The sequence below is a fragment of the Coregonus lavaretus genome (assembly GCF_964263955.1).
Source record: "Coregonus lavaretus genome assembly, contig: HAP1_SCAFFOLD_171, whole genome shotgun sequence".
Classification (NCBI taxonomy): Eukaryota; Metazoa; Chordata; class Actinopteri; order Salmoniformes; family Salmonidae; genus Coregonus; species Coregonus lavaretus.
In genome coordinates, this window is record NW_028160460.1 from 168,846 (window position 1) to 195,367 (window position 26,522).

Genomic DNA, 26,522 nt, shown 5'->3' on the forward strand with positions numbered 1-26,522 from the left:
GCCAAAGTAGGGAAAGGAGATGTAGAGGCACGGCGTGAGAGACTGAGGTGTGTATCCAGTCCGGTCCGGCCCGTTCCAGTTCCCGGGGTAGAGCCAGTGGTGTGTGCCTCCAGTAGGGTCCGGCCTGTTACGACCCCTCGCACCAAGGATACGGTGCGCTTCGCCAGCCCGGCCCGGCCTGTTCCGGCCACTCGCACCAGGGATACGGTGCGCTTCGCCAGCCCGGCCCGGCCTGTTCCGGCCACTCGCACCAGGGATACGGTGCGCTTCGCCAGCCCGGCCCGGCCTGTTCCGGCCACTCGCACCAGGGATACGGTGCGCTTCGCCAGCCCAGCCCGGCCTGTTCCGGCCACTCGCACCAGGGATACGGTGCGCTTCGCCAGCCCAGCCCGGCCTGTTCCGGCCACTCGCACCAGGGATACGGTGCGCTTCGCCAGCCCAGCCCGGCCTGTTCCGGCCACTCGCACCAGGGATACGGTGCGCTTCGCCAGCCCGGCCCGGCCTGTTCCGGCCACTCGCACCAGGGATACGGTGCGCGTCGCCAGCCCTTTCCCACCAGTGCCTACACCACGCCCCAAGCCTCCTGTGTGTCTCCCGAGTCCTGTGCGTCCTGTTGCTGCTCTCCGCACTAGGCTTAATGTGAGTCCCCAGGGTCCAGCATGCCCTGTTCCGGCTCTCCGCACTAGCCCTTATGTGCGTTCCCAGGGTCCAGCATGCCCTGTTGCTTCTCCCCGCACTAGCCCTGAGATGCGTGTCCTCAGCCCGGTACCTCCAGTTCCGGCACCACGCATCAGGCCTACGGTGCGTCCCCAGGGCCAAGCATGCCCTGTTGCTGCTTCCCGCACTAGCCCTGAGATGCGTGTCCTCAGCCCGGTACCTCCAGTTCCGGCACCACGCATCAGGCCTACGGTGCGTCCCCAGGGTCCAGCATGCCCTGTTGCTTCTCCCCGCACTAGCCCTGAGATGCGTGTCCTCAGCCCGGTACCTCCTGTTCCGGCACCACGCACCAGGCCTACGATGCGCCTCAGACGGTCAGAGTCTGCCGTCTGCCCAACGGGGTCTGAACTGCCCGTCTGCCCAACGGGGCCTGAACTGTCCGTCTGCCCAACGCCGTCTGAACTGTCCGTCTGCCCAACGGCGCCTGAACTGCCCGTCTGCCCAACGCCGTCTGAACTGTCCGTCTGCCAAGCGCCGCAGGAACTGCCCGTCTGTACTGAGCCTGCAAAGCCGCCCGTCTGCCATGAGCCTTCAGAGCCGTCCGCCAGACCGGAGCCGCTAGAGCTCTCCGCCAGACAGGAGCAGCCAGAGCCTTCCGCCAGACAGGATCAGCCAGAGCCTTCCGCCAGACAGGAGCAGCCAGAGCCTTCCGCCAGACAGGATCAGCCAGAGCCTTCCGCCAGACAGGATCAGCCAGAGCCTTCCGCCAGACAGGATCAGCCAGAGCCTTCCGCCAGACAGGATCAGCCAGAGCCTTCCGCCAGACAGGATCAGCCAGAGCCTTCCGCCAGACAGGATCAGCCAGAGCCTTCCGCCAGCCAGGATCCGCCAGAGCCGTCCAGCCAGGATCCACCAGAGCCGTCCAGCCAGGATCCGCCAGAGCCAGCCAGCCAGGATCCGCCATTTAGTCAGGTACTGCCCCTTAGTCCGGTGCTGCCCCTTAGTCCGGTGCTGCCCGTTAGTCCGGTGCCGCCCCTTAATCCAGTGGGGTTTAGTTGGGGGGTGGTCATGTGGAGGAGGCTAGGGAAGCGGGTGGTGACTAAGGTGGGGTGGGGACCACGACCAGGGCCAGAACCGCCACCGTGGACAGACGCCCACCCAGACCCTCCCCGAGACTGTATGCTGGTGCGCCCGGAGTGCGCACCTTTAGGGGGGGGTACTGTAACACTCTGGCTCCGGGACTTTTGGATTTGAGCCAGGGTGTATTTGTTTTGTTGGGTATTTGTTGTGGGGTTGGTTGTAAGGGTGTATTTGGTTGGTTGTGTTTTGGGTGTGTTAATTGTGGTGTCGTGTGACTCCCAATCGGAGGTAACGAGTGTCAGCTGTCGGCTCGTTATCTCTGATTGGGAGCCATATTTAATCTGAATGTTTTCCTGTGGGCTTTGTGGGTTTTTGTTCCAGGTTCAGTCATAGTCACTGTAGGACTTCACTATCGTCATTTGTTTGTTGTTTTCGTGGTTGCTTTTATTTAAATAAAGTCATCATGTTCTCTCCACGCGCTGCGTATTGGTCCGTTTCCTCAGACGATCGTGACACTACAGAGTTTCATGAAGAACTGGAGCTGATGAACTACAGAGTTTCATAAAGAACTGGAGCTGATGAACAACAGAGTTTCATGAAGAACTGGAGCTGATGAACAACAGAGTTTCATGAAGAACTGGAGCTGATGAACAACAGAGTTTCATAAAGAACTGGAGCTGATGAACTACAGAACGAAGCTTTTCTAAGAACATCCACGAAGAAGGACGAAGGAAAATGGCAGATGAGAGCGGTAAGAAAGTTTATTCACAAATCTTTTTAAATTCAAATGTGAACACATTTCCAGCAGCAACACCATAGAGATGTAATAGCAATGCCACTAAAACAATGATATAACGACTTTTGATATAGATATTGGATTTATTAATGTCTGTAAACTCATAAGATGTATGTGAGTGACAGAGGACAAGGACACGCCATGTGTTATTGATGTCACGGGTGAGAGACAGAAGGTCGGCGTGCCAAGATAGATTGGGGGCCACTGGTGCTAATCTTAGAAGGAGTACGTGGTGTAATGGCCTGGCTAGGGTGCCACACGATACCATGTACGGGGATCCTATTGTAGTAGATGAGTGACACTAAATAATGGTTGGTAACTGTGGGACAGAAGTAGATCAGAGAGCATTATATATTAATATAATAATATGCCATTTAGCTAACGCTTTTATCCAAAGCGACTTACAGTCATGCGTGCATACATTTTTTACGTATGGGTGGTCCCGAGGATCGAACCCACTACCCTGGCGTAACAAGTGCCATGCTCTACCAGCTGAGCTGCAGAGGACCACCCATACGTATATAAACTGAGAGATTTTCTATGGAAGTCATTCGGATGACAAGGGGCTACATCCGTACTGCCTGTCATTGAATCCAATACTGTAACCATTAAATAACAATGAATCAACTCTCCATCTAAGTGGTCGAATACTCTCTTACATCCTGAATTACTCGATACCAGAGAAACTAGTCGTAACAAACAAAAAATGTTTCAAGGGAATTTGCAAAAACAAATAACTTTCACTGTCGAACGGCAAAGCAAAGAAAATAAAAGGAAATGAGATTAAATGACTAGACCACAATATGGCATAATTATAAACTGCGTGATTCGAGCCCTGAATGCTGATTGGCTGAAAACCGTATACCACGGGTATGACAAAATGTATTTGTTCTGTTCTAATTGCGTTCATAACCAGTTTATAATTGCAATAAGACACCTCTGGAATTAGTAGTATATGGCCAATATACCACGGCTAAGGGCTGTTCTTAGGAACGACGCAATGCGGTTGTTTTTCAATGTTAGTTTGAGTTTGCTGCAACTGTCTGCTGCTAGGAAGACATTGCAGTCAGAGATTATTTTCACCCGTGCGTCAATTTAAGTAACATAAAAAAATCCCCATCAAAATCCGGAAATTTAAGCTAGGGATACATTACATACCAAAAGTATGTGGACACCCTTTCAAATTAGTGGATTTGTCTGTCCTCGGTTGCAACACTCACTACGGAGTTCCAAACTGCTCTGGAAGCAAAGTAAGCACAAGAACTGACCTGAAATAAAAGATTCACGAAATTTTCCATACACACAAAAATATTATTTATGTCTAATTTAGTGCACACATTTGTTTACATACCTGTTAGTGAGCATTTTTCATTTTCCAAGATAATCCATCATGCGATGCTATTTGATTTTAAGACCCCTTGAAGTATCAAAAAAAGATATGAGATATTATTTGATACAATTATTTTGGGCCCGTACAAACACATTGACCAACAGATTCACTACATGGAACAACAGATAGTCCCCAAAATATATCAAAAGGAAGTTTGTTCTGAAGTGTCGGTCCTACATCTGAGAGATATAAGAGAGATTAGGATCTTTGTTCTTTTCTTTACATGTATTTAACCCCTTATTTTTTACACTAAGTCTCCATATATACTTTACTTCCATTAATTTATTCAACTAGTACTGGGGGACGTTCAGACGAGTCTTGTGAGGCCTGTGGGTGTCCTAGAGCAAACTGACATGTAGTTGTTCGTGAGAGTCTCACCTTTTCACAGAGGGGTCATTTTAGTGTGTAGCCCAAACTGTTTGGACGCTATAGACAGAAGTTGGCAGATCGGCTGTACCGACTTCAGATGAGTCCCAAGACGCTTGTGGGGGTAGTAGAGCAAAACAGAGAACATCATCATGTTTGTGAGAGTCTCATCTTTTACATAGAGGCCAAACCGTTCGGACGCTACGGACAATTTTGTGAGAAGACCGATTTTCGGGATGTCTCATGGTCTGTCAAACACCATTTATTTTCTCGTCCTCCGCATCCATTTTGCTGTCACACGTGTTGTGGTGTTCCGATTTTGTTATAACCAATTTATTGATGCGATTATGATAGGCTATTTTCAGGCCCCATTGATTATATGATGCATACATGTGTCACGTAAAGAGGGAATAGGGAATGTTTTTCCTAAACAAATGACTGATTTTGGGAACAGAACTTTTAAGTCAGAAATGCTTCAGCAACACGGACAGGATGTCAAACACTGTTGGACGAGAGAAAGACAGAGATGCTAGCTGTCATTTATTTAACACAGTGCAGCAAGTCTGAGCCCAGCCAATCAAATCAATTGCTGTCGGACTCCCTCGAGTCATTTGTGTGCCTTAATAATGTCATAAAACTGTGTGCTTAAAACATCAGACAAGCTCAGTGCATATAGTTGATTTGAATAAAACACATAGGTTGTATCTGTATATGGAAAAAATACCTCTGGTGGCATGTCTTGTGGGGTATTTATGGGTGTCTGAGCTGTGCGCTAGTCGGTTGAACAGATAGGTCAGTACCTTTAACATGTCAATACAAAGACCAGTTGTGATACCATTCACATTGCTATGTTTAGTAAGGTACCAATATCTTTTTCCAAAATGCACTCTGGGTTTTTACAAAAGTGCAGGACAAGCCATTCAATCAGAATGTGTTATCGGACAGCTAGATATACCTACTTACATTTTGGAAGCTAATAGATTGAATTTAGTTAAAATATGATAAATAATGATTGTAGTCAGAAGATATTATTAACATGTACATTTGATCGGTAACAGAATAAATGTGGTCCTCTGTAGCTCAGCTGGTAGAGCACGGCACTTGTAACGCCAAGGTAGTGGGTTCGATCCCCGGGACCACCACCAAAAAAAAAATGTATGCCCGCATGACTGTAAGTCGCTTTGGATAAAAGCATCTGCTAAATGGCTTATTATTATATTATATCAATAGAATAACTGCAGAATAAACTATGCTGCCCCTTTAAGAGCTAAAATAGGTTTTGTACCCTATATTGTGATTCTCACCAAATATATTGTCTTCTCACACTAGTCAAACCCCACAATCATTAAACAGTTTATGAAGCCCTCTCAGCCTATAGATCACATATCGCAAACAAATAATCTGAATTTAAAACTCAAGACATTTGAAATTTTTCTGCGTCCTTGACAATCGCTAATCAATATCCAAAAACAGCACACATTTCTGTCTGCGAACCTGCACATCATCATCTTCTCTCTTTTGTGGCACCAATGTGAGGGGTTACCGCAGGGGAAACAGTGTTGCAGTAGTCTAGTGTGTGGTGCGGGAATAATGACAAGCGAACCCGGGGAGCTTTGTGTTCACACAGTTCACTCTATTGAGGGTCTGAGTTCCTTTGAAGTGTATGAAATGCACAAAAAATGTATCGAACTGCGATGAGTTCACAAACATTGGCTGAAAGGCACTAAGTGTGTAAACACCCTAAGACTATGCCACCATCCAGCAATATTAAAATGTACATGTGCGTAGAGCGTGTGTGCTAGCATGTGTCTGAGTATGCGTGTGTCCGCGTTGTTCCGTAAGGTGTGGTTTTATCTGTTTTTTAAATCTGATTTTACTGCTTGACTGAGTTACTTGATGTGGAATAGAGTTCCATGTAGTCATGGTTCTGTGTAGTACTGTGAGTTTCACGGAGACTGTCCTGGACTTGGGGACTGTGAAGAGACCTCTGGTGGCATGTCTTGTGGGGTATGTATGGGTGTCTGAGCTGTGCGCTAGTCGTTTGAACAGACAGCTCAGTACAAAGACCAGTTGTGATTCAATCAATCTCTCCTCTACTTTGAGCCAGGAGAGATTGACATGCATGTCATTGATGTTAGCTCTCTGTGTACATTTAAGGACCATACCTGTTTCTTTCTTCTGGGCCAACTGTAATTTGCTTATGTCACTCTGAATCTAATTTTATGAATTTAGTAAGTGACATCGCCCTGCAGCACTCGCTTCTGGCATCATGAAGTGCTTTGAGAGGCTAGTTAAGGATCATATCACCTCCAGCTTACCTGACACCCTAGACCCACTTCAATTTGCATACCGCCCCAATAGATCCACAGACGATGCAATAGCCATCACGCTGCACACTGCCCTATCCCATCTGGACAAGAGGAATACCTATGTAAGAATGCTGTTAATTTACTATAGCTCAGCATTCAACACCATAGTACCCTCCAAGCTCATCATTAAGCTCGGGGCCCTGGGTCTGAACCCCGCCCTGTGCAACTGGATCCTGGACTTCCTGACGGACCGCCCCCAGGGGGTGAAGGTAGGAAACAACATCTCCACTACGCTGATCCTCAACACTGGGGCCCCACAAGGGTGCGTGCTCAGCCCCCTCCTGTACTCCTTGTTCACACATGACTGCCTCAGTCATCAAGCAGTATTCGTTTGTTTTCATGTTCAGTACACTACTTCTGTTTTGTTCAACTGCCTTGATGATTATTAAACGCTCTTTCTGCACCCGCTTCCTGACTCACTGCGTATACGTCATATATTTATATATTTCTTAATTCCATTATTTTACTTTTAGATTTGTGTGTATGGTTGTGAATTGTTAGATACTACTGCACTGTTGGAGCTAGGAACACAAGCATTTCACTGCACCAGCAATAACATCTGCTAAATGTGACCAATAATATTTGATTTGATTTGACATTATTAGTAACTGATAATGATGTGACTTTGAATCTAATTTAATGAATTTAGTAACTGAAACATTTTGTTTTTTCACAGGTTTAGTCCATCCAGCTGATCTGAGGATAGTTATGGTGGGGAAGACTGGAGCAGGGAAGAGTTCAACAGGAAACACCATCCTGGGGAAAAAGGGGTTCCATTCTAAGTCAAGTCCAAAGCCAGTGACTGAACTGTGTGAGAAACAAAGTGTAGTGGTGTATGGGAAGAAGATTGACGTCATCGACACTCCTGGGGTCTGTGACATATTATTGACAGAAACAGATTTGATTGAGAAAATAAGGAAACAGATTCGGGGACCAGATAAAGCAGAAATAGAGAAATGCATCAAGATGTCAGTCCCAGGACCCCATGTGTTCCTGCTGGTGATCAGGCTGGATAGATACACAGATGACTGTAGAAAAGCTGGGAAGTACATAAAGGACACATTTGGAAAACAGGCCTCAAACTACACTATAGTATTGTTCACTGGTGTAGATCAGCTGGATGACACATCAGTAGAGGAGTTTCTGAACGACAGTCCGGAGCTTCAGACACTGGTCAGAGTCTGTGGAGGCAGATATCATGCCTTTAACAATAGAGAGCAGAGAGACCGTACTCAGGTCACAGAGCTGCTGAGGAAGATAGAGGAGATGGTGAAGATCAACGGATACTACACCAATGAGATGTATGAGAAGGCTCAGACAGAGATCAGGAACAGTCAGTTGGTAGAGTTGGGTAAACAAGCAGCTAATACAGCTGTAACAGCTGGATGCACAACTACAGCAGTAGGACTAGTTCTTATTGCAGCCCCAGTAAAAGTTGCAGTTGTAGGGACAGTGATAGGGGTAGGAACAGCAACAGCTATAGGAGGAGGGATTGCACAGCTTGTAATCAAGAGGGAAAACAACAATTAACTACAGGGTTAGTGTCTGTAAATAAGCCCTGAAGGACCAACATGATTATCGATTTACCTTTGATGTATTCTTTATTTGATATGGTTTGACCTTTACCCTCATTTGGTCACTGCATACTGTATTTAACCAAATGACTAAATCATTCATTCAAGTTATGAAGTTAATTATTGTAAGAGTTTTACTTCACATAAAGGAAGAAGGGTGAGACAGTACATCTGTACAGCATGGCTTTCATACCTGATCATGGTTATAATGTAAGGTAGTTTAACGTGCTGCTCGCTAATCCCATTTATTTCCTGTCTTTTGTTATGTACTTTTAACATGCTGTTAAGTAGTGATGGGCACTGATATGGAACATCTATATCGATATCAGTTTAATATTCTCTAACCTACCCAAGCAGTTTTATTACAATGTGAAGCCCGTTGAAGCCATCAGCAGGCAGTTAAGTATGAGAAGGTATTGTGCCTGTAGGAACAGTGATGTATGGTCTTTTACATACAGTAAGGTTAACAGCAAGGATAAGGCCTTGCTCATATTGATATCATATTGAATTATAATAATAATATAATAAATTATAGATATTGGTGCCCACCATTACTGTCTTATAATACATAATAATTCATTTATTTTTACTTTGTAATACTTTTAGATTATTTACAAAATAGAGATATGTAAGATTTTGTTGATTCATTGAAAATGTCCTTGATGTTGACCTGTATTTGATGATAAAACATTCCCAGGTTAAATGGGAAATCTGAAGTTGTTACATCCATTTTAAGACTTATAAATTAATTATATGTACCAATTGATTCTTGTAGAATATAACTTACAAATGCCTCCATTAGCTTAGTTCAACAGTCATACCCCATCAAATAACCCAAATTATAAGCTTGTTTTATTCCAATGTTTGTAAACAAGTTAAATGTAAACAAACATTATATAGCACTTAAAACATCAAAAGTATAATTTTGACATCATGGATGGTCAGTCCTTGCATCCATAGCTCTGTCTATGAATTTGAAAGTGGTTACATTTCTCCAGCCCCATCTCTCAGGTTTTTACCGAAACACACTTTATTGTTTCAATTATATAATAATTTATTTGGTTTCATGCTTGTGCTGCATATGATGTTTCATGATTTGCTAAGTCATTGTTGGTGTATACATTACTCAGATTTCAACAATATCTAATAAAGTGAAATCAAGTGAAATCAAGAAAATCTTATTTTCATACTTTGTTCAAAAACCACTATGCATACAACAGGCCAGTTGGTTTATTTCATGTTTCTAAGTCTCTACTCTCTAGCGAGCGAGAGAGAGAGAGAGAGAGAGCGAGAGAGAGAGAGAGAGAGAGAGAGAGAGAGATCATAAGGGGAAGTCATTGGGGTTGTCGTGGTAACCTCAGTAATGTAGGACTTGATTCACACATAGGAAATGTATGCATTTCCTAGGCACACCTTTCCTACGCACGACTTTCCGACGCACTTCTCAGTAGTTGGTATTCAGACGTACCTTATGAAGGTGCATAACAGGCTTTGCAGGCGTGGTTCACTTACACACACTGAACACATTTAATTAAACTGCTGAAAACTCTCCCACTTAATGTCCAACAGATTTTCTCGTGGAGTATTCATTAAATTGAGTTTAAAGTACATTTATGTTAAGCAATCCCTTTACCCCCTAAGGTCGATGTCTGCGCCCCCACGGAAATCTAATTAGCATCAAAATCCGTCAGTTTAAGCTAGAGATACACTATATATACAAAAGTATGTGGACACCCCTTAAAATTAGTGGATTCGGCTATTTCAGCCACATCCGTTGCTGCCAGGTCTATAAAATTGAGCACACAGCCATGCAATCTGTTGGACATTAAGTGGGAGAGTTTTCAGCAGTTTAATTAAATGTGTTCAGTGTGTGTAAGTGGGCTCCCGAGTGGCGCAGTGGTCTAAGGCACTGCATCTCAGTGCTTGAGGCGTCACTACAGACCCCCTGGATCGATTCCAGGCTGTATCACAACCGGCCGTGACTGGGAGTCCCATAGGGCGGTGCACAATTGGCCCAGCGTCGTCCGGGTTTGGCCGGTGTAGGCCGTCATTGTAAATAAGAATTTGTTCTTAACTGACTTAAAATAAAAAAAATAGACAAACATCGGCAGTTGAATAGCCTTACTGAAGAGCTCAGTGACTTTCAACGTGGCACCGTCATAGGATGCCACCTTTCCGACAAGTCAGTTTCGTCAAATTTCTGCCCTGCTAGAACTGCCCTGGTCAACTGTAAGTTCTGTTATTGTGAAGTGGAAACGTTTAGGAGCAACAACAGCTCAGCCACAAATTGGTAGGCCACGCAAGCTCACAGAACAGGACCGCCGAGTGCTGAAGCGTGTAACGCGAAAAAATTGTCTGTCCTCAGGTGCAACACTCACTACCAAGTTCCAAACTGCCTCTGGAAGAAACGTCAGCACAAGAATTGTTTGTCGGGAGCTTCATGAAATGGGTTTCAATGGCCGAGCAGCCGCACACAAGCCTAAGATCACTATACACAATGCCAAGCGTCGGCTGGAGTGGTGTAAAGCTCGCCACCATTGGACTCTGGAGCAGTGGAAACGCGTTCTCTGGATTGATGAATCACGCTTCACTATCTGGCAGTCCGACGGATGAAACTGGGTTTGGCGGATGCCAGGAGAATGCTACCAGCCTGAATGCATATGAGAGATATTGGTCTGGGACTGTTTTTCATGGTTCAGCTAGGCCCCTTAGTTCCAGTGAAGGGAAATCTTAACATTACAGCATACAATGACATTCTAGACGATTCTTTGCTTCCAACTTTAGGGCAACAGTTTGGGGAAGGCCCTTTCCTGTTTAAGTATGACAATGCCCCCGTGCACAAAGCGAGGTCCATACAGAAATGGTTTGTCGAGATCGGTGTGGAAAAACTTGACTGGCCTGCACAGAGCCCTGACCTCAACCCCATCGAAACCCCTTTGGGATGAATTGGAACGCCGACTGCGAGCCAGGCCTAATCGCCTGACATCAGTGCCCGACCACACTAATGCTCTTGTGGCTGAATGGAAGCAAGTCCCTGCAGCAATGTTCCAACATCTAGTGGAAAGCCTTCCCAGAAGAGTGGAGGCTGTTATAGCAGCAAAGGGGGACCAACTCTATATTAATGCCCATGATTTTGGAATGAGTTGATCGACGAGCAGGTGTCCACATACTTTTGGTCTTGTAGTGAATCTGTTTTTTCTGCATTAGATGTGTCTCAATCCACTGCATCCGTTTATGTCACACTTCCTCATCTGTTGTTAAAGGTTACAGAGCTAGAGCGGTGTTTGACAGACCATGAGACATCCCTGAAAAATGGGTCTTCTCACAACATTGTCCGTAGCGTCCGAACGGTTTGGCCTCTATGAAAAGATGAGACTCTCACAAACATGATGGTGTTCTCTGTTTTGCTCTACGACCCCCATAAGCGTCTTGGGACTCATCTGAAGTCGGTCCAGCCGATCTGCCAACTTCTGTCTATAGCAGGGGTGTCAAACTCATTTTAGCTCAGGGGCCACATGGAGGAAAATCTATTCCTAAGTGGGCCGGACCGGAAAAATCATGGTATATATAACTTAAAAACAACAACTTCAGATTGTTTTCTTTGTTTTAATACGATCAACATACAACATAAAGCTGGAGCCTGAGGACAGTGTGTCCAAAATAGTACAAGCACAACATCACTATTAATCATAAAACACGTCAAGTTTATTTGAAAATTCTAAAGAAAAAGAACACACAAACACACAATGCCTCAGTGATTAACATAACTGTTTCACAGATCACAGAACTATATCAGGGTGTCATTTCTCAGGCAGAAATGTAGATAAAAATAATGAAATCCTGTTCCCCAAACAAGTGCAAGAACCACAGAGTCAAGAATAGGTTAAATATACAAATAAAATAAAATCAATTAAAAACAATAGCACATCAACATAAAAACATATAAACATAAAGCTGGAGCCTGAGGACAGTGTCCAAAAGCACAACATCACTATTAATCATAAAACACCTCAAGTTATTTGAAAGTTCTGAGGACAAAGAACACACAAACACACAATGCCTCAGTGATTCACAGAAGTATATCACAGATCACAGAACTATATCAGGGTGTCATTTCTCAGGCAGAAATGTAGATAAAAATAATGAAATCCTGTTCCCCAAACAAGTGCAAGAACCACAGAGTCAAGAATAGGTTAAATATACAAATAAAATAAAATCAATTAAAAACAATAGCACATCAACATAAAAACATATAAACATAAATCTGAAAGCGTTGCTCAAACTCCCGTAACAGTCCAGTTATTTTATCTTTGAACCGCTTCATGTCTGCCACATGTTGGGTCGCGCACACATTTTTCAGACAGGGGAAGTGAGCTGCATCACCACCGGCAAGTTGCGTCTCCCACAATGACAGCTTCAACTTGAAAGAACGTATGCTGTAATAATACTGCGTGACAACTTTGTTGCGCCCTTGCAGCTGTTTGTTCAAGTTATTCAGGTGCTCTGTAACATCCACCATAAATGCAAGGTCCGGCATCCATTCTGCGGAATGAAATTCTAACACTGGTTTGCCCTTTTCTTCCATGAACTGTTCAATTTCTTCTCGTAAATCAAAGAAACGCCTCAGCACAGCACCTCGGTTTAACCATCTTACCTCAGTGTGGTATGGCAGGCCATAGATGTGGTCTTTCTCTCTGAGAAGGCTGTCAAACTGACGGTGATTCAGGCTTCTGGATCGGATGAAATTAACAGTTTGGATGACCACCTTCATGACGTTATCCATCTTTAATGACTTGCAACACAAAGCCTCCTGGTGCAAAATACAGTGAAAAGTCAAAAAATCACATCCTCCATTTGCAGATTGCACTTTCTCTCTGAACTTTGTCACAACGCCTGCTTTTTTCCCGATCATTGAGGGCGCACCATCTGTAGCCAGGCTGACAGCGCGGGACCAGTCCACTCCGACCCTGTCCAGCGCGCCGACCAGTGCGGTAAAAATATCAGCTGCTGTCGTTGTATCTGTCATCGGCACCAACTCCACAAACTCCTCGGTGACGGTCAATGTGTCATCAACTCCGCGGATGAAAAAATGGCCAGTTGTGCAACATCTGTAATGTCCGTGCTTTCATCAATTGCAACCGAAAACGCAATAAATGACTTTACTTTTTGCTTCAACTGGCTGTCCAAATCCACTGAAAGATCGGAAATCCTGTCTGCAACTGTGTTTCTTGTCAGGCTGATATTTGCAAAAGCCTGCCGCTTTTCAGGGCACACAATCTCCATTAAAAACATCATGCATGTTTTTACAAATTCACCCTCACTAAATGGTTTTGAAGCCACTGCGATTTCATTTGCAATGAGGTAGCTAGCTTTCACTGCAGCGTCACTGATGTCTCGGCTGTGAGTAAACACAGACTGCTGTTTCTTCAGACCCGCCAACAGTTCATTCACCTTCTCTCATCTCCGCTGTCCTTGAAAGTTGTCATATTTGTCGGCATGAAGACTCACATAGTGGCGACGAAGGTTATATTCTTTCAGCACTGCAACATGCTCTGAACACACCAAACATACAGCTTTCCCATTCAATTCCGTGATTAAATAGGATGACCATTTTTCTTGGAACACTCTGCACTCTGCGTCCACTTTTCTCTTTTTTGACAGAGACATATTGGGGCAATGAGGGTGCCAAAGCACATAATGTTAAAAGTAGAAGCCGTAATAAATATCGCGGGCAAAACAAAGTAGCTCATTGGCTGCACGTGCTTGACCTACTTGCTCTGCCCCGGTATAAATAGTTTGCTTGCTTAACACAATTGCTATTGTGCCATCCAGTGGACGCAATTGGAACAGCAGTTTATTTTATTGAAAAATTGCAGCACATTTTTATACTTAAATTATTTTTTTTTTAAATACAAAATGTTTTATTTTTTATTTTTTCAAAATCATCTCGCGGGCCGGATTAAACCCGTTTGCGGGCCTGATTCGGCCCGCGGGCCGTACGTTTGACACCCCTAACTTAAATCCAATGACATGGTGGCATTTGTTGTTAATTTCACGTTGAATTCACGGTTAGTTGACAACTCAACCAAATGTAAATCAAAACTAGACGTTGAACTGAAGTACATGTGTGCCCAGTGGGTGATGGTGATGCAAAGCATTGCAGAATGATAGTTGTACCAAATGTAACTTTTGGGCACTCACAAAAGGTTTTAATTATGTAACTTTCTCTGTTTCCTACTATTTCCATCATCTTAAATACACTTATTATCACGATTCAGGATATGACCCAGATGCAGACACAGGAGGCGGATGGTTCAGTTCTTAGATAATTTATTATAACACGGGGAGCAGGCAAAGGGTAGGTCAAGGACAGGCAAAGGTTCGTAACCAGATCAGAGTCTGACAGGTACAGGACGGCATGCAGGCTCAGGGTCAGGGCAGGCAGAATGGTCAAAACCAGAAAGACTAGAAAACAGAAAGTAGAGGGACTGGAAACGAGGAAAACACGCTGGTAAGACTTGGCAAGACGAACTGGCAACAGACAAACAGAAAACGAAGGTATAAATACACATGGGATAATGGGGAAGATGGAAGACACCTGGTGGGGGGTGGAGACACCTGGTGGGGGGTGGAGACACCTGGTGGGGGGTGGAGACAAGCAAAAGAGGTGAAACAGATCAGGGTGTGACACTTATCTTCCAACATTACCATGGGTTGAAGAACTGAATGTGTAAATTGTATTGATGGCTATCTTTCATTGGTCTCCACTCTGAACGCATTCTCCATAGGCTACGTTCTAATATTGTGCCAATCAAATTCAAATTAAATGTACACAGTATCTAAAGGGATAGCTTTAAATAAATAAACCGAATTTTTTTTGAAGAAAAACTCCCTCATCAAGTTGGTAGGCCACCCAGTGGGTGTGTTTTCTGGGATTTAATGAAACGTATTCAGTACAGGCAAGGGAGCCACACCTGCAAACCTTTATACGCTCCTGCATTAGGTAAGTCTGAATACCAAATACTGAGAAGGGCTTGAACCAAAACACATAAAAAGGGATACATTTCCTAAGTCTGAATCGGCCTCATGACGCATTTATGAGTTTGACTCTTCAAGAATGAATGGCTGTATCACTAATAAGATAAAACAGATGTACCAATCCCAGATTGCCCATTTAACCCCAGATTAACATTAAGGTTACCACAAAGCACAGATGATTCATCACTGCTGTGTGCCGACTTCACCCAATTATACACTGGCATGGCAGGAATGTATGTAACCCTTTACTCTGCCCTCCTTCAGGTACAGGTTGCTATAGCTGCAGGAAAAACACCTCATCTGCATTGCTCCTCCTCTTGTTTCATAGTCTGTGATTTCCCAGAATCACTGTTGTGCTGTCATAGAGACAGAGACGAGAGACAGGAGGAGAAGGAACTCTTGTTATTAGCAACTGTTACAAGTGGGTTGGCATTACTAGCTGCAGCATGTTTTAGGGCCAAACAATAGAAGATTGAATAAGGTGTTTGATTGAATGCTGATATAATGTTTCATCACCTGACCACAGAAGTTACACCTACTAATGAAATGTTTTGTTCCCATCAATATGTTCTGTATATAGCAATATTTTCAGATTTAGATATAAATATGTTTGATATGTAAAGGAATGGGTATTTAAGGTATTGTGATATGAGGGTGATGTTTAGCCTTGCATTTAAGAGCGTTGGGCCAGTAACCAAAAGGTCGCTGGTTGGAATCCCCGAGCCGACTAGGTGAAAAATCTGTCTGTGCCTTTGATCAAGGTACTTAACCCTAGTTGCTCTGGAAAAGAGCGTCTGCTAAATTACATAACTGTAATATGATATGAATTTGTCAGATTAATGATTTCATGTTCTACCAAAACTTTTGTTAATCTTGGTTGAACTGGAATCCCCTCTGTGTGTGACACATGACACAAAATGTATTTCTTCAATAAAAATAATGTAGTACTGCATCTACTTAGTCACTGGGTCATTGATATTGGATATCATGTAAAAGAAAAACAGAATAGGCATTTGTTTTATAATTTTAACAAAATCAGCCCAGAAACATCTGACATGTTGGTTGCAAACTTAAAGACAAACAAATGAGTATGTGACATATTAGTTTGTTTCACGTTAAGCAGTTAGCTTGGGTACTTGACTGCCGTTGTGAGGTCAGAACGCTCGGATCAACCCTACTCCTCGGCCAGAGCGACCAGTGTGCGCTCTGAATGCTCTGAGAGCGAAACGCTCTGAGTCTATGAACAGACAATCTGACAACACTCTGAATTTACGAAAGCCCAGAGCGCACTCTGGCACTCCAGGGGGAATTTACGAACACAACCAAAGACAAACAAATGACTATGTGACAAATGCATTCGTTTGTTTATCCAGGCATGCTGCTGTCACACCTAACAATTACTCTACAGGTAGCTACCACAAGGTTATTAATAAGGCAGAGCTAGGGGTTTTCCAAAACTGTGTGTGTGCGTGCGTGAGTGCATGTGTGTGCGTGTGCATGTGTCAAACCGGCAGCTCCAACAATTGGAGGGTTGCTGGCCACCTCTGCTATGTCATCATTCCATAAAACCAGTTCCTCCAGCAACATGCAAGCCACACCTCTATAGTTCCTCCTATTCTTTTCTGATCTCTGATTTCCCAGAATCATTAACATATTCTAATAGAGAGGACAGTGGTTTTTAATTAAACCAGTCTACTATTTGAAACATGGTTGACTTTGAGATTTTAACTATGTACAGATATAGGATCTTAATTTGATCACTCTTGTAGCTGAGCATTTTCCTGCTAAGCAGGAAATGCAAACTTGTAGTGTATTTGAGTTTTTAAAAAGCTTCTAAAGTTTGTAATTTCCACATAGAAATATCAGACTTTCTCTTTCTACCATTTTATTTTGGTCTTCTCTTAACTACTTCTCCTCTTCCTGTTATCTCGCTGCTTCCTCCTCCTCTCTCTCCTCCTTCTCCTCTCATCTCTTGGACCTTCATCTAAGCCTCCTGGTCCATCTCATTGGTGTACAGTCCTCCATTCTGCTTCACCATCTCCTCTATCTTCCTCAGCTGGGGCCTCATCTATAAACCGTGCGCACGTACAAAATAGACCCCGAAATGTGCGTGCGCCAGTTTTCACGCACAATTTATAATTTCTAAAATCTTAACTTGACGTGAGAATGTGCTTTCCTCCCCGCAAACTTTAAACCATTCATATGCACAGTTTCTAGTGGTTGAAGTATTTCATTGCAAGAAGGCAAAAGTAGCTGTCAAGGTGCTGAGTTAAGGGACGGTAAACGGAGTGCTCGTAGAGTGTCATCCTTTTATTAAACTTATCACACTATACGTTCTCAAAAATAAGCAAAGAGCGAGAAGCACCAAGTGACTTACGTGCCGTGAACACAATAGCAGACAAGCACGAACAATGATCCACACACAGGTGGATGTGAGAGGTGCCTAAATACTATCCCCAATCAGAGACTAACTCTAGACAGCTGTCTCTGTTTGGGGATCATCAACCACCTTTAGTATTCATGTGAGGGCTTGACTGTGGTCCTACCACTCCCCCTAGTGGAAATAAGGCCTACCGACAGTCAAACCTTCACAGTAGCATTGTAGCGTTGTGCAAATGGGGAATACAGTGCTTTCAGAAAGTATTCATACCCCTTGACTTACTCCACATTTTGTTGTATTAAAAACTGAATTCAAAATGGATGAAAAAATAATAGTTGCTCACCCATCTACACACAATACCACAAAATGACAAAGTGAAAACATGTTTTTAGAAATCTTTGCACATTTATTAAAAATGAAATATAGAAATATTACATTTAGATAAGTATTCATCTCCCAGAGTTAATATATTTTAGAATAATCTTTGGCAGCGATTACAGCTGTAGTCTTTCTGGTTAAGTCTCTAAGAGCTTTGAACACCTGGATTGTACAATATTTGCACATTATTCGTTTTTTAAATTCTTCAAGCTCTGTCAAGTTGGTTGTTGTAGACAGCCATTTTCAAGTCTTGCCATAGAATTTCAAGCCCATATAAGTCAAAACTGTAATTAGGCCACTCTGGAACATTCAATGTCGTTTTGATAAGCAACTCCAGTGTATATTTGGCCTTGTGTTTTAGGTTATTGTCCTGCTGAAAGGTGAATTTGTCTCCTAGTGTCTGTTGGAAAGCAGACTGAACCAGGTTTTCCTCTAGGATTTTGCCTGTGCTTAGCTCCATTCTGTTTATTTTTATCCTAAAAAAAACTCCCTAGTCCCTACCAATGACAAGCATACCCATAACATGATGCAAAAAAAACTTTTAACTATTAATTTCCTCTTGTTAAAGTTAGCTACATAGCACAATCTGCAGTAAGAGATGTACTAGTGGAACCTTTAGTAGGACCATCATGGTGAATGATTGGAATGATTGGAGTTCTTGCTACTTCTGTAACAAAATCATAATAACAGTGCAATTGCTGTTGCAGTCATTGATATTGGCTACGTTCTAATATTGTGCCAATCAAATTCAAATTAAATGTACACAGTGTCTAAAGGGATTGCTTTAGATAAATAAACAGAAAAACAAATTCAAGAAAAACTCCCTCATCAAGTTGGTAGGCCACCCAGTGGGTGTGTTTTCTGGGATTTAATGAAACGTATTCAGTACAGGCAAGGGAGCCACACCTGCAAACCTTGTTACGCTCCTGCATTAGGTAAGTCTGAATACCAAATACTGAGAAGTGCTTGAACCAAAACGCATAAAAAAAGGGATACATTTCCTAAGTCTGAATCGGCCTCATGAGGCATTTATGAGTTTGACTCTTCAGGAATGAATGGCTGTATTACTAATAAGATAAAATAGATGTACCAATCCCAGATTGCCCATTTAACCCCAGATTAACATGAAGGTTACCACAAAGCACAGATGATTCATCACTGCTGTGTGCCGACTTCACCCAATTACACACTGGCATGGCAGGGATGTATGTAACCCTTTACTCTGCCCTCCTTCAGGTACAGGTTGCTATAGCTGCAGGAAAAACACCTCATCTGCATTGCTCCTCCTCTTGTTTCCTAGTCTGTGATTTCCCAGAATCACTGTTGTGCTGTCATAGAGACAGAGATGAGAGACAGGAGAGGAGGAGAGAGCAGAAGAGACAGGAGGAGAAGGAACTCTTGTTTTTAGCAACTGTTACAAGTGGGTTAGCATTACTAGCTGCAGCCTGTTTTTGGGCCAAACAATAGAATATTGAATAAGGTGTTTGATTGAATGCTTATTGTAATGAATACTCGGACAGAGTGGTAAGATCCAATCGCAGAATAGCGATGCTTTATTAGAGTACAGACAAGGGAATAGCTTAATCGTGGTCGGGCGGGCTGTGGTCAAAACCGGGCCAGGCATAGACAGGCAGAGGTACCAATGGAGCAGGCTTAGTCGTAGTCGAGGGCACAGGCACAGGATCAGAGGACGGTAATCACTGGGGTAGACAAGCAGAGGATTAAGCAATTTGGGGAGTCAAACAACAAGGCACAGGTCGGATACACGGGTAATCAAAAACAACAAACTCTCTCTCTCTCTCTCGGAACAAAACGCTTAGCAAGTCACAATGTAACAATACCTCGCGCCGACTGAGCTTCTGAGCACACCTTAAATCCTACACTAATTACTGACAGGTGTGCTCAGAACTCAGGTGAACCAGATCGAGTCTGATGACTCCCCTTCTCTGTAGATCGGGGAAGTGTCAGACTCTGTCTAGACCCTGCCAACCCCCGATCCCTTACAGTATCCCCCTCCCCAGGGCCGGCTCCTGACGGCCTTCTACCTCTACCGGGTGGTCTTCCTCTGGGTCGGGGTTTTGGATGATCTGGGTGCTCAGCGTGGAAAGTGGCCTTGAGAGCGGGATCCAGTATGTCCTTAGCCGGAACCCAGGACCGTTCCTCAGGTCCATATCCCTCCCAGTCCACGAGATATTCGATGCCCCCTCGTCTCCGTCTTGACTCCAGTATCTCGTGGACTGTATAGGTGGTGTCCTGTTCATCCTCCAAAGGTGGTGTAGTAGGTTGTTGAGCGATTGGTGGATACATCGGGCTATAATGGACAGGTTTCAACAGGGAGACGTGGAACGTAGGGTTTATCCTGTAGTGTCGAGGGAGTAACAGACGGTAGGTGACAGGGTTAATACGTCTCTGAACTTTGAAAGGACCAATGTACCTGGGTTGGAGCTTCTTGCAGCTCCGTCGGAACCGCAGGTCTCGGGTAGACAGCCACACTCGTTGCCCGGGTTGATAAGTGGGAGTAGGTCTCCGGCGTCGGTCGGCGTAGGTCTTTTGCTGTTGTGAGGCTTGACTGAGATGTTGACGGGCCGTCTCCCAGACCTGCGCACTGCGACGGAACCACTCGTCCACCGCCGGTACCATCCCTGATGCGGTATCCCACGGGAACAGGGGGGGTTGATACCCTAGAACACACTGGAAGGGCGTTAAGCGTAGGGAGGTGTGAATGAGTGAGTTCTGAGCATACTCTACCCAAGGAAGGAATCGACTCCACTCTTGCGGTTGGCCGCGAACATTGTTGCCGTAGATATTTCCCAATTTCCTGGTTGAGCCGTTCTGTCTGCCCATTGGCCTGGGGATGATATCCAGAGGTTAGGCTAACCGAGATGCCCAAGCGTTCGCAGAAGGCCTTCCATACCCGGGATACAAACTGGGGTCCCCGGTCGGAAACAATATCCTCCGGGACACCAAACTGCCGGAACACCTGGGTAAACATAGTCTCAGCCATCTGAGTGGCGTTAGGCAAACTGGTCATGGGTACTAACCGGCACATCTTGGAGAAACGATCGATGACCACAAGAATTACAGTATGGCCCTCTGATTCTGGTAGGTCGGTAACAAAGTCCATAGCAATGTGCGACCATGGTCGCTGAGGAGTTGGCAATGGCATCAGCTTACCCTACGGTAGTGCACGAGGTACCTTGGACTGAGCACATACTGGACAGGATAAGACATAGACTCTGACGTCATCTGTGAGGGAATCCCACCAGTATTTTCGGCTGATGAGTCGTGTAGTTCGAGTGATTCCGGGATGACCAGATCCCAGCGACGTGTGGCACCATTCCATCAGTTGAGGTCGAAGAGGAGCTGGCACAAACACCTTAGACCCCGGGGTTTCTGGAGGGGCTGGTTCCGCTTGTAAGCTCTCCTGAATCGTGTCATCAATAGCCCACCTCACCGGACCAGCACGGTAACTCATGGGGAGAATAGGTTCTGGCTCCACGGGTCTTTCCGTGCGCTCGAACCGTCGGGAAAGCGCGTCCGCCTTACCATTCTTGGACCCAGGGATATAAGAGACAGTGAATCGGAAACGGTTGAAGAATAAAGACCACCTTGCCTGTCGGGAGTTCAGTCGTTTGGCACTGTGAAGATACTCCAGGTTGCGGTGGTCCGTGAGCACTTGGAACGGATGCTCTGCTCCCTCCAACCAATGTCTCCACTCCTCCAGTGCTAACTTCACCGCCAGTAATTCCCGATTACCCACGTCATAGTTCTGCTCGGCAGAATTCAGTTTCCTTGAAAAGAAAGCACAGGGTCGTGATTTAGGTGGCTCACCTTGGCGTTGGGATAACACGGCTCCAACTCCAACCTCCGAAGCGTCCACTTCCACGATAAACGGTAAGGTAGGGACCCGGCTGACATAGAATAGGAGCGGTGGTAAAGCGTTGTTTCAACGTCTCAAACGCACGCACTGCCCCCTCCGTCCAGTTCAGACCACGACCCTTGTAGCTGGTCATCGCCGACAGGGGCGCTGCGGTTGTGCTGAAATTACGCACGAACCGTCTATAGTAATTGGCAAACCCTAAGAACCTCTGGAGCTCCTTCACCGTCTGGGGTTGAGGCCAGTCTTGTACCACTTGCACCTTGGATTCATCCAGTTTAACCCCTTCGGGAGTGAGTATGGCCCAAAGGAAGGAAATCGTAGTGACATGGAATTCACTCTTTTCTGCCTTCACGAACAGAGAATGTTGTAGGAGCCGATCCAGAACCTGTCGTACATGGGACACATGTTCACTCAGAGAGTTAGAATATATTAGGATGTCATCAATGTACACTATAACAAATCGATCAATCATGTCCCTGAAAATGTCATTCATGAACGCCTGGAATACTGAGGGCGCGTTGGTAAGTCCATAGGGCATGACACAATATTCGTAGTGTCCTCGATGTGTGATGAAGGCGGTCTTCCATTCATCCCCCTCTCTAATACGCACCAGATTGTACGCACTCCTTAGGTCCAGTTTACTGTACATGGAGGCCTGTCCCACCTGTTCAAGGGCTGCTGGAATCAAAGGAAGAGGGTAACAATGTTTGATGGTAATATCGTTCAACCCTCGATAGTCTATACAAGGACGCAGTCCGCCATCCTTTTTCTTCACAAAGAAAAAACTGGATGCGGCGGGAGACGTCGATGGTTGAATGGCCCCTTGCTGTAGCGCCTCATCAATATACTGGCTCATCGCTTCTCGTTCCGGCTGTGACAACGGGTAGATTCTTCCACGAGGAGGTGTAGCTCCGGATAGCAGATCAATCCCGCAGTCCTAGGCCCGATGAGGTGGTAACACGGTAGCCCTCTCCTTGGAGAACACCTGCGCGTAATCCTGGTATTCTGTAGGGACCACAGTAGACACCGCACCCTGCGCATCCTCCACAGTAGACATTTTGCACGGTAAATTGAGGCACTCTGCCCTACATACCTCACTCCAAGCTGTGATATCGCCAGATTTCCAGGAGATGACCGGATCATGGAGGACGAGCCAGGGGTGGCCGAGAACTAGTGGCTCCCGTGGAGCGGAGATGACGAAAAAAAAGATGTTCTCCTGGTGTATGGAGCCCACTTGTAACTTGATTACCTCTGTACGGTGCGTAATGAACCCAGTGCCCATGGGCTCACCGTCTAGCGCGTTGACTCACAGGGGAGGTTGAATTGGGATAAGTTGAACTCCCAACTCCTCAGCAAGACCCATATCCAGAAAGCTGGCAGCCGCTCCGGAATCAATAAGTCCTTCCAACCTGCGCACTTTCTCTCCGACAGATAAGGTAACTGGCACATACATTTGTTTCGATGTAATGTTCAAAACTTGATTCTCACTCACCGGTTTGGCAGTTCCAAGGCGATATCCTGGTGTACGGTTAGGTCGTACCGGACATTGACGAACGAAATGACCCGACTGACCACAATACAGGCATAGTCCGTCTTGCCGACGTTGTTGTCTCACCGAACCTTGTAGAGGTGACCGTCCCAGTTGCATAGGTTCCTCCTCAGATTCTCTCCTCCGCTCTGTCGATTGCATAGGACCATTGATCGAGGACTCCCGGACTGTGGATGCCTTGTGTTGCACTATAAGATTATCAATAGAGATGGCTATTTTGATAAACTCATGTAGCGCAGTGATATCTCCTCGACAAGCCAACTCAGTCTGTACGTCTTTCCGCAGCCCTCTTCGGAAAACTGTGAGCAAAGCAGTCTCGCTCCATCCGCTACCGGCTGCTATAGTACGGAACTCTAAAGCGTACTCGGCTACTGTGCGACGGCCCTGCTGAAGTTCGCATAGTTGGTCTCCCACACTACGCCCAGATACTGGGTGGTCGAACACCTCTTGAAACAGTCTCTTGAACTGAACTTCCGCATTCAACTCGGGGACCTCAGCTGCCCAAAGCGCAGTAGCCCAATCCAGTGCTCTTCCCGTTAGCAGAGAAATCATGAAATCCACACTGCTACGGTCATCGGAAAACATAGTACAATTATACGACATATACAGGGACGTCTGGAGTAGAAACCCCTGACATTTGCCAGGTTCCCCGTCGTACCTTGTAGGTAGAGAAATCGGAGGTGCATGACGAGGACTGACCGTGCTCAGGGTGGTGCCTTCAGCCGCACCAGCGTTGAGTAGCTGTAGGAGTTCATCCATCCGTTTCTCCTGTAATTCCCATCGCCTCTATAATTCCGCTGGATCCATGGTATTGGCGAGGTATTCTGTAATGAATACTCGGACAGAGTGGTAAGATCCAATCGCAGAATAGTGATGCTTTATTAGAGTACAGACAAGGGAATAGCTTAATCGTGGTCGGGCGGTCTGTGGTCAAAACCGGGCCAGGCATAGACAGGCAGAGGTACCAATGGAGCAGGCTTAGTCGTAGTCTTGTAACTCCTGAGTGGCGCAGTGGTCTAAGGCACTGCATCGCAGTGCTAACTGTGCCACTAGAGATCCTGGTTCGATTCCAGGCTCTGTCGCAGCCGGCCGCGACCGGGAGACTCATGGGCGGCGCACAATTGGCCCAGCGTCGTCCAGGGTAGGGGAGGGAATGGCCGGCAGGGATGTAGCTCAGTTGATAGAGCATGGCGTTTGCAACGCCAGGGTTGTGGGTTTGATTCCCACGGGGGGCCAGTATAAAAACAAATATGTATTCACTAACTGTAAGTCGCTCTGGATAAGAGTGTCTGCTAAATGACTAAAATGTAAATGTTAAATGTAGTCGAGGGCACAGGCACAGGATCAGAGGACGGTAATCACTGGGGTAGACAAGCAGAGGATTAAGCAATTCGGGGAGTCAAACAACAAGGCACAGGTCGGATACACGGGTAATCAAAAACAACAATCTCTCTCTCTCTCTCTCTCTCTCTCTCTCTCTCTCTCTCTCTCTCTCTCTCTCTCTCTCTCTCTCTCTCTCTCTCGGAACAAAACGCTTAGCAAGTCACAATGGAACAATACCTCGCGCCGACTGAGCTTCTGAGCACACCTTAAATCCTACACTAATTACTGACAGGTGTGCTCAGAACTCAGGTGAACCAGATCGAGTCTGATGACTCCCCTTCTCTGTAGATCGGGGAAGTGTCAGACTCTGTCTAGACCCTGCCAACCCCCGATCCCTTACACTGATATAATGTTTCATCACCTGACCACAGAAGTTACACCTACTAATGAAATGTTTTGTTCCCATCAATACGTTCTGTATATAGCAATATATTCAGATTTAGATATAAATATGTTTGATGTGTAAAGGTATGGGTATACCTTTACACCTCCAAAAGTTACACCTCCAAATAAACACACCCTGTCTTCCTGTTGTTCTCTCTCTGTCTGTCTCTGGTCTGGTCTAGTCTGACTGGTTTCGCTGTGCTAGATATAAGTTAATAATGTCTCCCAAATGGCCCTATTCCCTATATAGTGTTCTACTTTTGAACAGTGGCCCATAGTGAATAGGGTGCCATTTGGGACGCATACAATGTGTTAGACACACTGCTGCTAGGCTGAATAATAATGTATGCACTCACTAACTGTAAGTCGCTCTGGATAAGAGCGTCTGCTAAATGACTAAAAATGTAAATGTAAATGTATTTAAGGTATTGTGATATGAGGGTGATGTTTAGCCTAGCGGTTAAGAGCGTTGGACCAGTAACCAAAAGGTCCCTGGTTGGAATCCCTGAGCCGACTAGGTGAAAAATCTGTCGATGTGCCTTTGATCAAGGCACTTAACCCTAGTTGCTCTGGAAAATAGCATCTGCTAAATGACTGAACTGTTATATGATATTAATTTATGTCAGATTAACTATTTCATGTTCTACCAAAACTTTTGTTAATCTTGGTTGAACTGGAATCCCCTCTGTGTGTGACACATGACACAATGTATTTCTTCAATAAAAATAATGTAGTACTGCATCTCTAATTAGTTTGGAGGCAAGTGATTCTCGTTTAATGTGCAATTTATCTCACCTGTGGTAAGTTAAAGGTTCCTACAGGGTAAAGATAGCCATCCAACCAGTTTTGTAAAGAGAAAACAAAACATTCTGCTCCATTGCACTCCATTGTAAAGTGCAAGGGTGACAATATTTTTGATCGCAACTGTACTTTAGATCCAGAAGAGACTCCACTATCAAAATAAGAAATGATGGTAAACTGTATAGACACACAGGCTGGGATTCAATACAATACTGTATCGACACACATAGGCTGGGATTCAATACAATACTGTATCGACACACATAGGCTGGGATTCAATACAATACTGTATCGACACACAGGCTGGGATTCAATTCAACACTGTAGAGACACAGATAGGCTGGGATTCAATCCTATACTATATAGACACAAATAGGCTGGGATTCAATACAAGGCGTGTTATAGAGCACTAGACAGCTGACAATGCAACTTCAGCAGACATTTGTATGCATTTACCATTAATGTGATCTCTGTGAATGGGGAAATTGCCTTGGGGG

At 45.0% G+C, this 26,522-nt stretch overlaps 1 protein-coding gene across 1 annotated transcript in view; it reads left to right on the plus strand.

The window, feature by feature from the left end:
- The window catches only part of LOC311121803 (GTPase IMAP family member 8-like), a gene marked incomplete at both ends in the record, with an annotated part of 75,937 nt that overhangs the window by 14,946 nt on the left and 34,469 nt on the right, over positions 1–26,522 (plus strand). Inside the window, one exon of the mRNA XM_084196248.1 lies at positions 7,335–8,009. Within this exon, the coding sequence (XP_084052374.1) occupies positions 7,335–8,009 (675 nt within the window). The remainder of the gene's footprint in view (positions 1–7,334; positions 8,010–26,522) is intronic.